The 17956-nt window shown below is 40.0% G+C and overlaps 1 protein-coding gene across 1 annotated transcript; it reads right to left on the reverse strand.

The window, feature by feature from the left end:
* Positions 1–2440: 2440 nt before the first annotated feature.
* arfrp1 (ADP-ribosylation factor related protein 1) lies at positions 2441–17036 on the reverse strand. Its single transcript, XM_019867609.1, has 7 exons — positions 16714–17036; positions 13952–14039; positions 13771–13853; positions 11277–11358; positions 5377–5447; positions 3289–3389; positions 2441–3213 (listed from the first exon to the last, which is right to left on the reverse strand). Exons 1-7 carry the CDS (start codon positions 16804–16806, stop codon positions 3126–3128), a joined length of 606 nt encoding a protein of 201 aa, XP_019723168.1. The 5' UTR covers positions 16807–17036; the 3' UTR covers positions 2441–3125.
* Between the last annotated feature and the right edge of the window lie 920 nt (positions 17037–17956).

A 17956-nucleotide genomic window follows, 5' to 3' on the forward strand; every position in this document is an offset into this window, starting at 1 on the left:
GGTCAAAATTCAGTTGTCATCTGACTGGTTGCCCTGTATGTCAATCAAGTAACGGGATTGATGGGCTGACATCGTAAATTCTGCTGTACTTAGCCATTGTTTGATTGGCAGCGCCACCGCAGAGGCGTTTTCGGCGCTGATCATGTTAAAGCCGACAGTGAACCAGCCAAAGAGCCGCATGCGGCTCACGAGCCACAGGTTGGTCATCCCTGTCATAAATTGTTCAAAATATTTGCACTGTTCGAAGAAAAATAAGTCCTTTTCTAGTTTATATTGCATTTACATGTAAAGGCTGTTTGTGATTGATGTTTTGGGAATTTGTGAATGAATAAAATTAAGATAAGAAAACCTTTGTCTCACAATGAGGACATTCCCAATTTACAGCAGCAAAATTATGAAAGGGAGAACGTAGAAGACAAAAAGTATATCAATAAATAGCAATATAAAATATAAGGAAATTAAAAATGGGTGAGTGAGGGGGAGTCCAGGTTTTCAGGACCGTCTATTCAATTCGTTCCAAGTCATTCTAACATCGTTCGTTTTTTTTTTTTTAAACACAAGACACCACCTACTGACTAAAGTCAGGAGTGCCATTTATGTAGTCATCTTTTTCAGGCAGGTGCATGAAATCTCAATCAAGGTGGTGTACAGGTATGCAGGAATACTATTCCGCATCCAATTTGGGTAAGTTATTGTGGATAAAGTCAGTAACCAAGAATGAAAGTTTATTTACACCAATAATGCTTTCACAAACGAACGTTTTCTATTATAGCTCAAATATGAGAATAAAAACAGCAAAGACAACAAATGCTTGCATTGTGATGGCTCCATATCATTAGTCTTCAAAAGTGTTACACATCTGCATATGTAGTCATCTCCAATTGTTTGTTTGTTTGTTTATTGAACATATATAAAACATACAATAACAGATGACAAAATGCAAACAAAAATTATGAAAGGAAAATAAAAGTAATACAAACAACATCACAGTTATATGTTCAAAGGAGTAGGAAGAAGTATACAACTTATCTAGTCCAACCCCTTGTTGTGCAATAATGTACATTGATCATTTCCAATACCAAAGAAAAGGAAGAAATCTACATTTCATCAAATACTTTTACCCTTTTGTGTACGATACTTATCTATTGATACACCTTTCGGTTTGTATATATGTATAATTCTTCTTTCTACTTTTTATATCAAATGACTCATATTCATTATATATACTGCATTTCTTGAATACATTCAATAAGTTGTTCAAAATCCAGAACAACTAACTTGGGGTAGCACTTTTTGTGTAGGCATTGAGCCACATTTCCATGAAAAAAACATCAATAGCCCCATCGATCAAAATTCCATCGTTTTATAGTTTGTCATAAGAGTCCATGTGCCAAATAAAATTTGGCCCTTTAGAGAAGTAGTTTCATCGTCTCAGATGTCTTGCTTGCCTTAACGACATTCCTCTCGGATCCAACTCTTTCAGGACCAGACCAACATCCTCTTTCCTGACAAGAAGTCCGTGTTCTCTGCACTTACTGTACATCCGTCTGTAACCGTGTAGCTGTCCGGAATGCTGCACTTAGTTGTGAACAAAGTCAAACAGGACCGCCAAGTCATTGAACATTTTCCGGTGGAAGAGTCCTCTTTTGTTCAGCACTCGCTTCAGATGTATTTTGTTTATTTGGAACCCATATTTAAACTCAAGAACAGATTTAATGTCTTTGCATATCAAGCCAATTTCAAAGTAAAATTCAATGAAACTTGCTCATGAGTGAAAACACGCCATGGTGGTTGTTTTCAGTTCCTCGGAAGATGACCCAGAAGTACATCAACGCGCATAAAAAATAAAAGTTTGTGTTATCTCGCAAACTTTGGGAGGGAACGCAAAGTTTTTTTTTCTTCCATGCCCCCTTAGTAGGTGCTCCGTAGGAATTCAACATGACATATTAATGAAAGCACTTTGGGTGGAGACCTGTGTGCCCGAGAACGGGTCTGGTAATGATACACTCTGCCTCTCATTAAAAACTAAAAAAAATAAATAAAAATACCAAATTAAAATAAAAGCACTCTGCTTCTCAGAGCCGTATCATTGAATATATAGCTTGATATGGCTTTAAAAAAAAAAAAAAAAATTCATATATATAAATATATATATATATATTTTTTTTGTTTATTTATTTTAGGGAAATGTTCACAGTTCTGGAGGGGCAAATAATTTTGACCTTAATCGTTAATTGTCAAGAGTGTGTCACTGAAGGCATTTTATTTCTAAAATGCTTCTAATTGTGGTGGGATTCCTTTGGTCATTACTTGTCCTTAAATTCTAATGTACAAATTTTGAGAAGTACTTCTAAGGAAGTTACAATTTCTACTTGATAAATTGATGAGCTTCAGTTGCATTAAAAAAAAAAAAAAAAAAAAAGCATCTAACATGACAAACGATGTCAAGCCAGTTTTTAATTTTCATTGCACCAGACAAACTGGGTTTTTGCATGCTTTTTCCATGTTTCTTGTTCCATGAGTGAATCCCAATCCCCAAAAGAAAGTTCAATTCTATGTGAAGGGGGGGAAACGAAGTAAATATTCAATCTGTAAACAAATGTGATCAGTGGATTTATGCAAGTCGTTTCCTCCTGACAGAGTATGGTAGTAAAAGAAATATTAAAGACAAATGTGACAGATCTTTACATTTGAAAATATTTATCTAACTATAATTTCACATTTAAATTGCTGTAGGCTTTCTTGACTGAACTGAATCACAATTACCTCCCCTTTTTTTCCTTTTTAAATCATGGTTCAATGAAAATGACTTAGCAATAGCTCAACGTACGACATGTCTCTGGCATCGGACAGTGGTTCATTCTGATGGAGCAAAGGTCAGTTAGGAATGTTTAAGCTTTGAAAAGCCATTTGAATTTGACAATCTTACAAATGTGGGCAAGGACAATGTCCATATTTGGTTTAGTATCCTTGTATCAGTCGGAGACAATCTGTCCCCAAGTCCTAAACCAGAATATAATCAAGCTTTTCAGAATCACAGCAGACACACGAGGGAATTCCAAAGTTTACAAGGAATGTTCTTGATGAGAAAGTCCAAAATCAGAGAAAAAGGATGCGAAGCCCTTCTATGTGATGTCCTTCTGTCTGGGTGGCCTGTGAATGTTCCTGATCACACACTTCACCATCCATTCGATGCCTTCATTTACGCCATCCCTGCATCAGAATTGCAGATACAATTGAGCTCCAAGATAATTTTCTAAGACAGCATAACTGAATTTGCCGACTCACCCTGTGAGGGCTGTGCATGGTTGGACTAAACAATCTCGCTTGCCAATCTTGGGTGCACAGTCACTGAAAGCTGTTTTAATATCTGGCACGGACAAACAGTTCTGATGAAGGAGCAGACACAAGGCATAAGACTCAAACAAAAGTGTTTGCTGAATTCGGGAGAATGCAGACGAGATCCACTCTACATTGCAACTGCTGATTTTTTTTTTTCACCGATCAGATTTAAATTTGTCGTTTTGTTGATTTGATCCATACCCTGCGATTGGCTGGCAACCAGTTCAGGGTGTTCCCTGCCTACTACCCAAAGACAGCTGGGATAGGCTCAAGCCATGACCCTTGTGAGGACAAGTATCTCATAAAAATGAATGAATGAAGGAATGATTTGGTCTCCCTCGCTATATCGCGCTTCAATTATCGCAGCTTCACTCCATCGCGTTTTTTCCCCCCCAAAGTACTGTAAGAAAAAAATGCCGAATGACTCAAAGGTTTTGTACATGGCTGTACTTGATTGGCTCCCAGTGCGACGTCAACCAAGGACAGCACGAGTGGATTTATCCTGTGAGCTGATTGGCTGTGCAGCCCTCCCCAGCAACCTCCCTTGTGTCTTACCACATGGGTTGCTCTCTGTAAAAAATGCCGAATGACTCAGAGGTTTTGTGCATGACTGTACTTGATTGGTTCCCAGCACGACATCGACTAATGACAGCACGAGTGGATTTATCCCGTGAGCTGATTGGCTGGGGGGAGGGGTTCACGCGAGAGCAAGTCTCTTTCTCTCTCTCTCAAAAGGCAATGCAGATGAATATTAATTACTGTCTAAGGTTTTATAATGAAAGATTTAAGTAAATATGTGTAATGCCATAGTCATTGTCTCAAATATGTAAAGTATAAATACTGTTTACATATTTTAAAAATGTTGGTAGCCACAAACCCTTACACAAATATACCTGGGGGGGCAAACCCGACTTCGCGAATTTTCACTTAGCGCGGCAGGGTCTCGGTCCCCATTAACCGCGATAAGTGAGGGATCACTGTAGACACAACTTTGGCTCTGGAACAACTGCTCTCGAGAGGGACTGGACTTGCCTACGCGGAGCAGTTGTGGGTATACAGTACTTGCTGATCCCTGTTTCTGCGCCTGTGAATTGGGGGGTTCGTCCCAGTGGAGGAGAGGGCCGCCCCACCTCTTTCGGGTGTGGGGACGGATCCTGACTATTGTTTGCGCCTATGCACCAAAAAGCAGTTCAGAATACCCACCCTTGTGGAGTCCTGGAGAGTGTTCCTTCTGGGGATTTTACCTTTCTGCTGGGGAACTTCAATGCTCACGTGGGTAATTAAAGTGAGACCTGGAAAGCAGGATTGACAGGAACGGTCTCCTGATCAAAACCCGAGTGGTGTTCTGTTGTTGGACTTCTGTGCTTGTCATACATTGTTCCGAACAAACAACTTGTTCAAGTATAAGGGTGAGCAGATGAGCACTTGGCACCAGGACCCCCGAGGCCGTAGGTCGATGATCGACTTTGTGGTCGTGTCATTTACTTGTGGCCACATGTTTTGCACACTCGGGTGAAAAGAGGGGCGGAGGTGTCAACAGACGACCACCTGGTGAAGTGTTATCTTTGATGTTGGGGGAATATGGTGGGCCGACCTGGCAGGACCAAATGTAACATGAGGGTCTTTTGGGAACATCTGGTATCATTCCCTGTCAGAAGGAGTTTCAATTACCAACTTTGGAAGAACTTCAACAACGTCCCGGGCAGGTCCAAGTGGACCATGGGCATAAGAGGAGTTCAGTGAGGCCATGGAAACGACTTCCGAACAGCTTTGAGGAAATTCTCATGAAGGGGAAGCAGTACACCATCAACATTGCATAGTGGGAGGAGACCCTGGGGATGCACGCTGGAGAGACTAAGTCTCCCTGCTGATGCGGGAAAACCTTGGCACCCCCCCGACCCCCAAACTGGATGTTGGATTAAGTGGCTTGGGAGAAGAAAGTCTAGGCTTCCCTGATAAAGCTACTTGGCTCCCGCAACCTGACCCCAAATAAGAATTAATGGATGCATTTAACTGAACAGAACTATACATTACCAGTACATCCTGTTTGTTGGCCAGGACAAGGAGCGGGACACCTTCTAACACATCACTGCTGATCATTTTCTCTGCAATGAGGTGAGAAATGACAAATTACAATTAACGGACATTCACATTCAATTATACAATTACTTTTTTGTATGTCAGAATTCAAATAATCGAATATGCTCAATCCACTTTGCACACAATTTAACAGAAACAATAATCAATACATTTAATTACATTTGCTACCTGAAGGAATAATTATGTATTTTTGTTATACATTTGTATATTAATCATGAAGAATTGCTTATGCACTTAATAAAGACATACTTATGCTTTTAATAAAGATACACTCATACTTGGAATAAAGAATGCTTTGTGCACTCTGTGACAGTTAGGGGACACAAGCACCTTTCAGAGAATGTGGTTGCACAGATATAAGGTAATAAGACAAGAGCAAGGTCAGACATGAATGTGCTGTCAACACCACCTGCAACTTGGTGTTTTTGTAATGATTGCACACACGTATGTAATTTTCACTCACATACACACACAGAGTCAAACAACCTGAGGTTGGACACACCCGTGTAATAGACTCCCAATGAGAAATAAATGAGAGGGCGAGGGGGGAGATCAGTGGGTGACATGCAGAGAACTAAAACCTACCGCTTCTGTCCATTCCCCCTCACGAGATTGGTACCAGAATCGAGTGTCTTCTCTCCTCATTGTTTTTATTATGAATGTCTCATTGCTTACTTTGACATTTCTTGGTGCATTGGCCGGGATCGCAAGATACCCGATGCCTCCAGAGGATGAGTCGAAGACCAGAAAAGCCCGTGGCCACCGCTGTAATACCCTTTTCGGGACTGGGCTTTGGCTCTTCATCTGGAGGCTGAGGGTTGATGCGAAACCGAAGGGGGGAGGACGACTCTTGGTGAGGAGAGAATTCTTAAAGCTGCGGATGAGTGCTTGCGCAACCTAGGAACAGACGGAGTGGTCTTTAAAGCTGTCAGACTGAGTGGTCTTGCTTAAACTAGTCCCTAACAAGCAAAGTGAGAAAGGGCGGTGGTGTGTTGTCCATACTTAAAATCTGCATTTACATAGAGCTATCGATATATTAATATATATTCACATAAACCGTCGCTTAAAGAGTGAATGTGGGGTGATTGGGCTTGTCCAAAAAAAGCAACACATCTCTCTTTGCCTCCTCTTCATCAATACTGATTAATTGTCTTATCATAAACACATCTGCTGCGCTGGGATAGCTGGCCAGCAACTAGCTGGAGGCTAACAGCTACACTGTCAGAGTGTAAAGTGAGAGGAACACAAGTCTCTTTGTCTCTATCAGAAGGAAATGTTAATTACTTTGTAATTGTTGATAATAAAAGATTTAAGTAACAGAGATGAACGTGGACTTTCCTGAAAATTCCGGAAAAAAAAAATGTGGCTTCCGTTCTCGCCGAAATTTCGAAATCTCCGAGATATGGCGAGGCCATGAGAATGCGAGGTGAGGGTATTACTGTTGTGGCGACGCCACTCGAGCTAAGTGCGCCTCAGCAGTAGATAGTCCGCTGCTCTCTGCTGTGCGTGCGTCAAGCGAGCGTGTCTTTTGATTTCAACCAATCAGCGTCGACGCAACCGACGTCACACACGACATACGACAACAGCTAAACAAAGCGAGCCGAGACGACACTCGAAGTCGGACGGACACGTTTTTCTGCAAATCTGTGTGTTTCCCTTTTTGTCCAAATATATTTTTTACGACAACAACTGTCTTGTCCACGGCGTCTTTTATTCGTTCCACTGGGGTTGCTAAATCTCTTTACTGTTACTAGGGTTAGTACCTCAACATGGCTACGCTCGTGAAAGCAAAACAACGAACTCAAACGCGTGTTCGTTCAATGTCGTCAACTAATATCCGGATTAATTTTAGGCAATTTTTCCTCAATTCTCCGGAGAAATTTTCATTAAAATTTGAGAATCCGGAATTCCGGGAAAATCCGGAGGACTTTCATCTCTGAAGTAAATACGTGTGCTGCTGTAGTCTTTGTCTCAAATATGTAAAGTATAAATACTGTTTACATCTTTTAAACATGCTGGTATCCACATATACTTACACAAAAATTCCTGGAGTGGGGGGGGCACTACGTTCCATCATGGTTTTTCACTTATCTCGGCAGGGGCCCGGTTCCCATTTAACAAGTGAGGGAACACATTATAGTCACCCGAGGTGAATCGCTTACTCTCAAATTTGCAAAATGGGGATAAAAGCAGTAAAACCGCAGATAAAAAGGATCCTAAAAAGAAATTAACAAGGACTGGAAACTTGTAGAGAGCCAATGTCCTTCCAAAATAAAAATCTAAATGTGAGGATAATAAAATATGATTTCTCTGGCCAGCTGAACACATAAGAGTGCAACTGCAATATCAGACCTTTCCTGTTTATTTCCTGTTAGGTGGAAGTCTTATTTTGCTGTCTACAGAGTTATGTTTGTGATTAGAATAAATGCTTAATCTTTACATAAGTGGAGATAAGCACGACTCCTGGTGCCATGTTTGTTTCATTTTTCTAGCTCTTACGGTGTGAGACGTTTTGTACGGCACCTAAAAGAACTAAAAAGAAACTTCCTACCACCGGTAAAGCTTCATTATTTCAACCGACACTCCAAGAACTATGTGTAAAAATGACAAATAGAATAATGGATAAGGTTTGGTATGAAGACAGCGTTTTGGATACTTACAGCAGGAGAGAGCAAAGTGAAAATAACGATGGTATTTAAGTCAAGTTAAAACGGGAAGTAGAGAAAGTTGAAAAGGGAACAGCCAAGTGAAGTTGGCCACAATCATAAGAAAGAAAAGATCATCATGTTCCGAATGAAAAGAGCCAGGTCAAAGTTCACAAAATGTTTAGAAAGTTGTCTGAGAAGCATAATTGCACTTTTTGTTTGTGTTAAGTGGTAGGGTGATAGAAGTGTGATATTGTTAATTTTTTGGGAGTCGGTAAAACGTGTAAGTGTACAGTGAAGGCCTTTATTTGGATGACTTGTGAGTGTTACATGTCTGTGGTTTTTAATAATTTGTTCTAGAACTGCTTCAGCTGCACTGATACTTGCCATAATATCCTGATCATGTTAAATTGCTTTGTAGATCACAATCAAAAGCTGCATGTTTCTCTCAAAATATAAGAAAAAAACATTACTGCTGCTGAAATGGGAGAAATGATGATCTTATGTGAAGAAATTATGCAAATTCAATTACAAATTTGCTATCATTGGGTTGGGTTGTGCCTTCCCTCATCATGAAATTCGATGACTAGAGTAAAAGCTATGAACTAACAATCATGTCCTGAAACATACAAATTCACGTTGGAATGAGTTACCAAAAAATTTAAGATCTCAAGTCATGTCTCATTTGTGCATACAATGGCAGGATTTCTAAATATAGATCTTCACAACATCAAAACCTCCCAGATTTATCGATGTAAATTTAAAATATGGCAGTTTAGGCACAACGTGTTCAAAGATTGGATGTAGATGGCCTTGTTTTTTTTTGGGGGGAGGCTGTATTCTGTTTTTGCAATTCTCAAGCTATACTTTGCAAAACATTCAGCATTACCCGAGAAATGACAGAAGCAAGAACTGTTGAAAAAAAAGAACCAGTTCAAAACCTCAAAGATCAATGATCAATTTGTGTAGGTGAGACTCCCATGTCCATGTCTTTTTTTCTTACCCTTTTAAAATGACTTCACAGACACCGTAAAATGCTCTCTTTGTGATTGATTCCAATGAGAAAAGGATATTTTGTCGCTAGATTGTGAGAACTGTTTGGTGGTACAGTGGTACTTCTACGTACGAACGTCTTTTCATACGAAATTTTCAATTTATGAAACGTTTCAACAGGAAAATATTGCCTCTTGTTCCGAAAGAAATTTCAAGATTCAAAGTCAAAGTACAGTATGTATGGGATGGTACTCGCAGCTCCGAGTTTACTGAACGCAACAGACTTATATAGCTGCTCTGCCACTGGCTATTACCAAACATCGTTGGCTAAGAGGGACCTCTTCCGTACCTGTCTGTGTGTGTAGATAGATAGATAGGTGTCTATGCAGTGTCGTCGTCTTTCGCCCAAGAGGTGTTTCGATTGTTCTACGTAAATGTGAATCACTCAGAAAAAATGTTTTCACCAGTTGGACGATCGCTCACTATGCTGATGTTTTTTGCCTTGGACATTTCCAAAGGACTGTTAAAAGCCGACAATAGCAAACGTCCTTGTATCAGTTCTTTACAAAACGTCAGGTAAAAACCACTTCTTAGAGAGAACATGGACTAAAGAGGGCAAAAAACGATGAGGACGCAGTTAAAATTTAAATGACCACCATTTTGATTCTTTATTCTTTGGTTTTTACATTATGCACAACTCTCATTTATTGTGCAATAATGTGATTGTAACATATATTTGTTGCATATTTTGATGCATTTTTATGCTTTAGGAAACACTTTTGTCAGAATTTTTTTTTTATTGGGGGGGTGGAACGAATTAGGGCATTTACATGGAAAACGGGTCTCTACTAACAAAGTTTTCTAGTTAAGAAATTTCTTCCAGAACCAATTAATTTCGTAAGTAGAGGTACCACTGTATAAAGGGGAGGGGGGGGGGGGGTGGGGGAAGGCCGACAACAACAAAACAAGATATGCTGTGGTAACCACAAATCAAATATTAAAAGCTGAACCTTTATTGTCACACTATTCAGCTCAAGCTGCGGAATTTTGCGGAACATTTCCATCAAAACAAATACTACAAATCAAATATATATTAGAGGAAACCCATGCTTCAATATTTCTAACATTTATATGTCAAAATATTTCAGATTTTACACTTAGGCCCAATGAAATAATAGATATGATGGAATGGGAACCCAATGCCTGCCAATGCTGAGCCCTGTGCTTGTCTGACTGGCAAATGGAAGCGTAATAGAACATTTCCATTCCTTTGGGTGTTGGGCTGGATATAAACAATGGTATTGTCTTTCCTTTAAGATTCGATTGTTTCTCCATTTTTTTTTCTGTCAGCATGTTGATAATGTATGCATAAAAATGGGGGTGTACACACACACACACACACACACACACACACACACGCACACAATGCATGTTGGTTCGCGCCGGGACCTCTAGCATTCCTTCCCTTGAACAATCCGCCTCAAATCTGGCTCGTCTTCCGTTGTTGCCACTTGAAGCAGACACTGTCTGCATGCGAGCTGCAGCACCTACTTACTACTTGGGTCAGCTTGCCACATAGGGTAAACTTTTTGGACCCGAAGATCAACTTTTGAAGTGGCCAACCTCCCGTGATTGACCCGATCGTGCACGTGCAAGGTTACACGCGCACGCACGCGGACTACTGTTCCATCGCGATCGACGTACTGGGCACCTCTGCCTTATAATCAGAGGTAATTCGCTGACAAGCTTAGCGCCGTTGTTTGCGCATGAGCGGTGATTCGATTGTCATCTGACTGGTTGCCCTGTATGTCAATCAAGTAACGGGATGGATGATAGGCTGACATCGTAAGTTCTGCTGTACTTAGTGCCCTTGTTTGAATGGCAGCGCCACCGCCGAGGCATTTTCGACGCTTGTCATGTGAAAGCCCGGGAGCCGCATTGAACCAGCTGCATGCGGCTCACGAGCCGCGGGTTGACCACCCCTGCTAAAGAAACAGTATTTGCTATTGGAATCAAAAAAAAAATCGTTTTACTCAACTAAAAAAAAAAAATTAGATGTCCGCTTTTGCGTTTTGACTCTTCATTCAAGGAATGAAATACAATACCCGGGAATCCAGGTTAACCCAATCAGAAAAATAAATTGCATAGGCATATAAAAGTAGGCTGGAAACCCAGGCTGTGTGTCGAATGACTTACCAAAGGCTTCCTTTGATTCCGAAAGTCGTTCTTCATCAGTTGAGTCTATCACATAGATAATTCCATGGGACTCTGCATAGTACTAAATGGAAAATAAACAATGCTTAATGAATGGGAATCCTTCCCGTTCTCTGAATGTTCTGAACTCCTGTTTCTAAGCCACTATTAAGAAAAATTATGCTGTCCAGAGGAGTTGCCGTCGCGTGCATGTCATTTCTATCACTGACGTCATGTTTGTAAGATTGTAAACTAATTGAGATTGAATCAACAGCACGTCTTCCACTTGCAGCAAAATCGTGCATTCCTTTTGCCTCAACTGACCTTTCACGAAGTAGTTTTAAATTAAATCAAGACTACTTTGAAGAGCTTTATTTACTGTTTGCGCATTTAAATAGCAGAAGAAAAACATGCAAGATATGTGAGCCAAAATGGAATTCATATCTCTAACTTTTCCTTCAGTAACTTCATAAGACACTGAAAACATGACATATCAGTCAATTATAGGGCTGAAAGGGCTCCTTGAGTAATTCCGGTCTCTCCGTTAAAAAAAAACAAAAAAAAAAAAAAAACAACAACAAAAAACTGCCTCGAGTACTTGCTTGTATACGTGTACACTCAGAAAGAAGCCAAGCTAACCGACAGTAACATGCCACCAACACAGCAAGAAGGCCAAAGTCAACCCCAAATATTTCTCGACAAGTTCAATGCAGCCCATCAGTCTAAAGACGGCATTCCGATTAATGTTGTGTTTGTGGAATATGAGTTGAACAGGAAAATCCACCCTTTTTACCCTTTTTTGTCCTTCTCAGGGGGCAACCATTTTCCCACTTGCTGTCAGCTGAAAATGATATCACAGTTGCTCAGGGCTCAGATAAGAACCAATTATGGCTTAGCTTTAGAAAACAAGCAAGCCACGATGGTCGTTACCTAAGCCCTGAGCAACTGTGATGTCAATTTCAGTCGACAGCATGTAGCAAAATGGCTGCCCCCTGAAATGGCTTAAAAAATGGGCAGACTTTGCTTCTTCTCATCTTCCACAAATGCAGTATTAATCAGAATGCCATGGCTCACTGAAATTGTAACGTCACTTCTCATAGACCAAAATACGGAGAAATATTTATGTAAAATCTCACTCATGTTTCTTGTAAGGAAAATAGTGTTCTGCTATGCACAAATTAAATTTAAAGGGACTCTTGAGCCAGGATGGTCAAATTGTTCATTATCAAACTCAATTTGTTGTTTGTTTGTTTTAATCCGGACTATTATTTTAGCTTGTATTTTCAATTATATTAATTTGATTTGGAGAATCAATTAACTTGTATTTTCAATTATATTAATTTGATTTGGAGAATCAATTAAAAACAAACAAAAACTAAGGACTTTCAAACCACCGACTGGAAAAGAGCAATATGGCCATGACCATGTATTGGTGGGAGTCACAGTAGGGACCGGAGACTATTTGACCTTTCAAAATCATGGTATACACATCACTAATTATGTCAAAACTGTGGCCCCAAAATGTATGCGGACATCTCTACTTCGGCCCACTTCAACCTCTTAAAATATTACAAAACAAATAGCATTTCTGGCGGCAGGGTGGGTGACTACTGAGCACGTCGGCCTCACAGTGCGGAGGTGCGGGATTCGATTCTGGCTCCGGCCTTCCTGTGTGGAGTTTGCATGTTCTACCCGTGCCTGCGTGGGTTTCCTGCAGGTACTCCGGTGTCCTCCCACATTGCAAAAACATGCCTGGCAGGTTAATGGAACACTCTAAATTGTCCCTAGGTGTGACTGTGAGTGCGGATGGTTGTCTGTGTGTGTGCCTTGTGACTGGCTGGCAATCTGTTCAAGGTGTCCCCCACCTACTGCCTGAGGACAGCTGGGATAAGCTCCAGCATGCCCCGCAACCCTCATGAGGATAAGCAGGTTTGAAAATGGATGGATGGATAGAGTAGCATTTCCATGGCTAATTTAAAAGAGAATGAGGAAATGAGCAGTATACGTGCAATTTCTGTAATGTCTGATCCGTTTTCTGTAATAAGTCACCAAGACATGAAAAGACAATGCATTCTGAGAGGCTTTTCGAAATCTTAATGGTTTCTAGGTTGCTCTATATTAGATTTTAATTGATAAACATTAGCTTGACTCACTTTTATTCCCCATGGCTCTCCAGGGGATATGCTTGCACCACTAATCCAAAAATGACACGTCACCATGTTTTGTCTTCTGTATTTATAACATAGCATTTTTTTTTATCCAAATACCCAATTACTCAATAAAATTTTCAGTTGGACATCCGAATACCAAAATATTCAGTAGTTGCAGCCCTTGTCAACTGTATTGGATGCATTGCATTTAACATCAGCAGATACCTTTGAACTTGAATAAATTTAAATAGCAGGATTTCAGGGAGATGGCGTAATTAAAAAAAAAAAAAACATTTTCATAGACAGCACAATTGGTAGTTATTATTGCTAGAAAGTACAGTACTTACTTTATCCCAAAGAGACTGAAGCTCCTCTTGACCTCCCAGATCCCAAAACATTAAACGAGCCTTGCCCACATCAATAGTTCCAACTGTAAAAGATTCAAATAGCACTAATAATTTAGCAGTAACTGAAAACTAGACTATAGTCAACATAAATGCAAACACACACACAGCAAAACTCACTTACTGTTCAGTCCAACTGTACTTGTGATCTTGGACAAATTAATTCCCTTATAGTTCTTGCTGAACTTTGTTTTGGTTTGTTCCAAAAAGGTCTACAAAGAAACAGTTATAACACATATAGGAGTTAAACAAGACCATTTATAGTCCATATTTACCATGACACCACAGTCACATAATCCAGTGGATATGTTGCAAAACCATAAGAGGTGGACAAAAAAAACAAAAACAAAATACACTGTCAGCTTTAGAGGTGAATACAATTATATAGTTTCAGTCAACTATTAAAATTACATTGAAAGCTTGCACTCAGCTTTCAGAATAAATACCATACTTTTTATTTGTGAGGCTATTTTTTGTTGAAATATTTCATAATAATTATTTAATCATTTTGGAGACAAGGATGTCAGGGCCACTGAATGAACAGTACAGAGATGAAAGTGGACTTTTCTGAAAATTCCGGAAAAAATAAACAAATAAATAAATGTGTGTGTGTCTGTGTGTGTGCGCGTATATATATATATATACACACACACACACACACACACACACACACACACACACGCGCGCACACGCACTTGGCCGATCAAGCGTGAATTAGTTTACACAAAACGCTATTCAAATACTCAACATTCAATGATTAATCTTTCTTTTGTGTGCGCACGTGTACCCTTTATGGCTTCCGTTCTGGCCGAAATTTCGAAATCTCCAAGATATGGCGAGGCCATGAGAATGCGAGGCAAGGGTATTGCTGTTGTGGCGACTCCACTCAAGCTAAGCGAGCCTCAGCAGTAGATAGTCCGCTGCTCTCTGCTGTGTGTGTTTCAGCGCGAACATGTACGGAAGCGCGTCTTTTGATTTCAACCAATCAGCGCCGACGCAAATGACGTCACACACGACAACAGCTAAGCTAAGTTAGCCGAGACGACACTCGAAGTCGGACGGACACGATTTTCTGCCAATCTGTGTTTTTCCCTTTTTGGCTAAATATATTTTTTACGACAACTGTCTTGTCCACGGCGTCTTTTATTCGTTCCACTGGAGTTTAGCAGGTGTGTTTATAAAGAGACGAAAATTGTTTGGGGACTATCCCCCACGTTCTAGTTGAGATGGTATAACCCAAGAGGCAAAATGACGCTTGCTACTGTTGTTGCGAGTTGCCATTCGTTCTACTAAACCATTAGTCAAACGCCATCATGTCTTCTGTCGTTATTACACAAACAAAAATCTCTTTACTGTTACTAGTGTTAGTGTCTCAATATGGCTAAGCTCGTGAAAGCAATGCAACGAACTCAAACGCGTCTTCGTCCAATGTTGTCAACTAATATCCGGATTAATTTTATTTTCCTCAATTCTCCGGAGAAATTTTAATAAAAATTTGAAAAACCCGGAATTCCGGGAAAATCCGGAGGACTTTCATCTCTGACAGTATAATGAGAATCAGAATCCTCTGTGTGAGACAAGTAAATTAAACTACATGAGTAATTTGTCTCTGGTAACTCAAAACACAAATTGAACCGTGACAGAGTGCTTGTTTTTGGCAATCAACAATTGGAAGTTGTATGTTCTGTTTTTGTTCTAATGAGTTGACATGATGTCATAGTAAGAGTAAGTTAGTATTCCTATAAATATATCAGTGGTATCTTAATTTATTTAAGCTAAAATGTCAGTGGCACTATGATCCATTTAGTCTTAATTTATCCGGGTAAAGCAATTTTAGAAAAGATTCTCATTTGCAATGCCATGGCAGCAAAGCAGTTGGAAAGGCTACTAAAAGCCTACTAAATATGAAACAGTACATTAATCAATGTGCATGTAAATGTTTTACTGTTTCTTGACAAAATGCCCGTAGTGATAGTCAAATTAATAATACATGATGATTTACAATCTCAATTCATGCATGTTCCACATGAAAATCGCATTGCATTTTTACTTAACATCAGAAGAACTCCTCAAATATTTAGTAGTACTTTTTGCCAATGAAAATGGTGCAGAGCATCTACCTCTACAGTACATATATCTTATTCTTGCAATCGGATTCCTTTAAATTTGTATTTTTCCATTCGAAAATTATTCACATTGTTTGTTGTATTCTTATTTGCCTATAACTCAATCGACTTCAAATGAAATATACTGTATTTTCCTCTGTTGTGTTTGTGTTTAGGAATGAGGGTTCAAAGGGAGTAAATTTGCAAAGGAGGCCAGTTCAAGATATGACTGCCACTACTCGTAATCATGTACATTTACAGGTTGTGTGTCAACCACCGCGCACACGTTACGTCGTCGTTAAAATCTGCCTTATCCGGTCGCCTCCTTCACTTGTCGCACTTGCAAACCGAAGTAAACTTCTGGATCTAGACTCTGGTCTGCTCGCCACTTATTTTAGTGGAATTTGGTTCTATTATTTCTGTGAAATAGGTCGACTCACCTGCAATCGAACTAAAAGAACCTCTAGCCACGATTAATGTTGGCGCAGGTAATAACATTAAAGTAGTAGTGGAAGAGCCGGCCCCAATGATGAGCAAACATAAACGATATCCAACACGGGTACTTGACTTGGTTGTCGACGTTTAACTGGGACAAGCATAGACAAGAAAGCGAAACAAGTTCGCCTTTTAATCCCCATTATAAGGACAACTAACAGGGCTGTACGCCTCAACTTTACCGAGGTAAACTAAGACAATCAAAGTAAACATCACAAGGGGACGTGAACAACCAATTGGCGAACCTCACAATAACAGCATACCAGACAAATTGGGCGAAACACACCGTTTTACCAGCATTATCCAATCCAAGGATTAAAATGCAGTATTCGTCCTTTTGAAACATGTACTTATATAATCCAGATAGTAAAGTATACATCGTGAGGAAGGATATCCAAATGTCAGTTTTAGACTTCTAACTAAATTCACCCTGCACACGCTGATAATTTGGAGTCATTCCAATGTGGTTCCATTCTTCATAAAAACAATAATGTTTCGTGGTTCGAATTACAAATGCAGAAAACGCAATCAAAAACGTCGACGTTTGTTATTGACTACTGAGGCGGACGTGCCCCACGACATGAGTGCTGACGCTAAAAAAAAAAAAAACGTCGAGCGATATGAATTGTGGGAAATGAAGTCAGTGTTATTGTTGTCAACGTTCTACGCATTTGTATCAACTCACATCTAAACTACAATTCCCAAGACATACCATTATTTGAAACGTTTAACTACGGAAAAGCAAAAGCCCCATATCTAAAGTATTGCAATATCTCCCCAAGTCTTCTGATATAGTGGGGGCGCGATGCGATGCCAGGTTAGGCGTGTGTTGACTCTGGGCAACATGCCTTTTGCCGAAGAGAATAGAATAACGTGTAATTGCACACCCACCACAGCAGTTGTCAGTGGCGCCCTCATAGTCAGAGAGTGTGCAGGAAGTATGAAAAATAATAATGCATTTTTTATAAGCGCCTTTCAAAACACTCGAGGACACTTTACAGTCAGGAAGAAGAACAATAAAATCACAGATAAAATTCTAAATAATAAAAGAAGAGACTAATTTAAATTGATCATGCGATTTTGAATAGGTGGGTTTTGAGATGGGATTTGAATGTGGGAAGAGAATCAATATTTCGGATGTTGGTTGGAAGTGAATTCCAGAGTTTGGGGACCAACCAGGGAGCCTGAGAAGCTCAGCCACTGAATACTGTAGCACAGGGGTCCCCAACCTTTTTTGCCCCACGGACCGGTTTATGTCAGACAATATTTTCAGGGACCGGCATTTAAGGTGTGGCGGAAATAATCCAACAAAATAATATGGTATGAGGTGCATGGAAACTGCGGTGTTTTCGAAATATCATAATAAACACAAGGAGCGCCTAATCTGGCCGCAACACTCTCTCTGATCGCTATGGCAGGGGTCCCCAACCTTTTTTGCCCCATGGACCGGTTTATGTCAGACAATATTTTCAGGGACCGGCATTTAAGGTGTGGCGGAAATAATACAACAAAATAATATGGTATGAGGT

The sequence above is a fragment of the Hippocampus comes genome, unplaced genomic scaffold (assembly GCF_001891065.2).
Source record: "Hippocampus comes isolate QL1 unplaced genomic scaffold, H_comes_QL1_v1.1 scaffold141, whole genome shotgun sequence".
Lineage (NCBI taxonomy): Eukaryota > Metazoa > Chordata > Actinopteri > Syngnathiformes > Syngnathidae > Hippocampus > Hippocampus comes.

Bases quoted from the DNA above. Each gene is read 5' to 3' on its own strand.
- arfrp1 (XM_019867609.1), bottom strand. From the start codon at position 16,806: ATGTATACTTTACTATCTGGATTATATAAGTACATGTTTCAAAAGGAC. The intron at 14,040-16,713 runs GTGTGTTTCGCC...GTTTCTTTGTAG, and splicing joins TGGATAATGCTGGTAAAACG to ACCTTTTTGGAACAAACCAA. The intron at 13,854-13,951 runs GTAAGTGAGTTT...AATCTTTTACAG, and splicing joins AAGTACAGTTGGACTGAACA to TTGGAACTATTGATGTGGGC.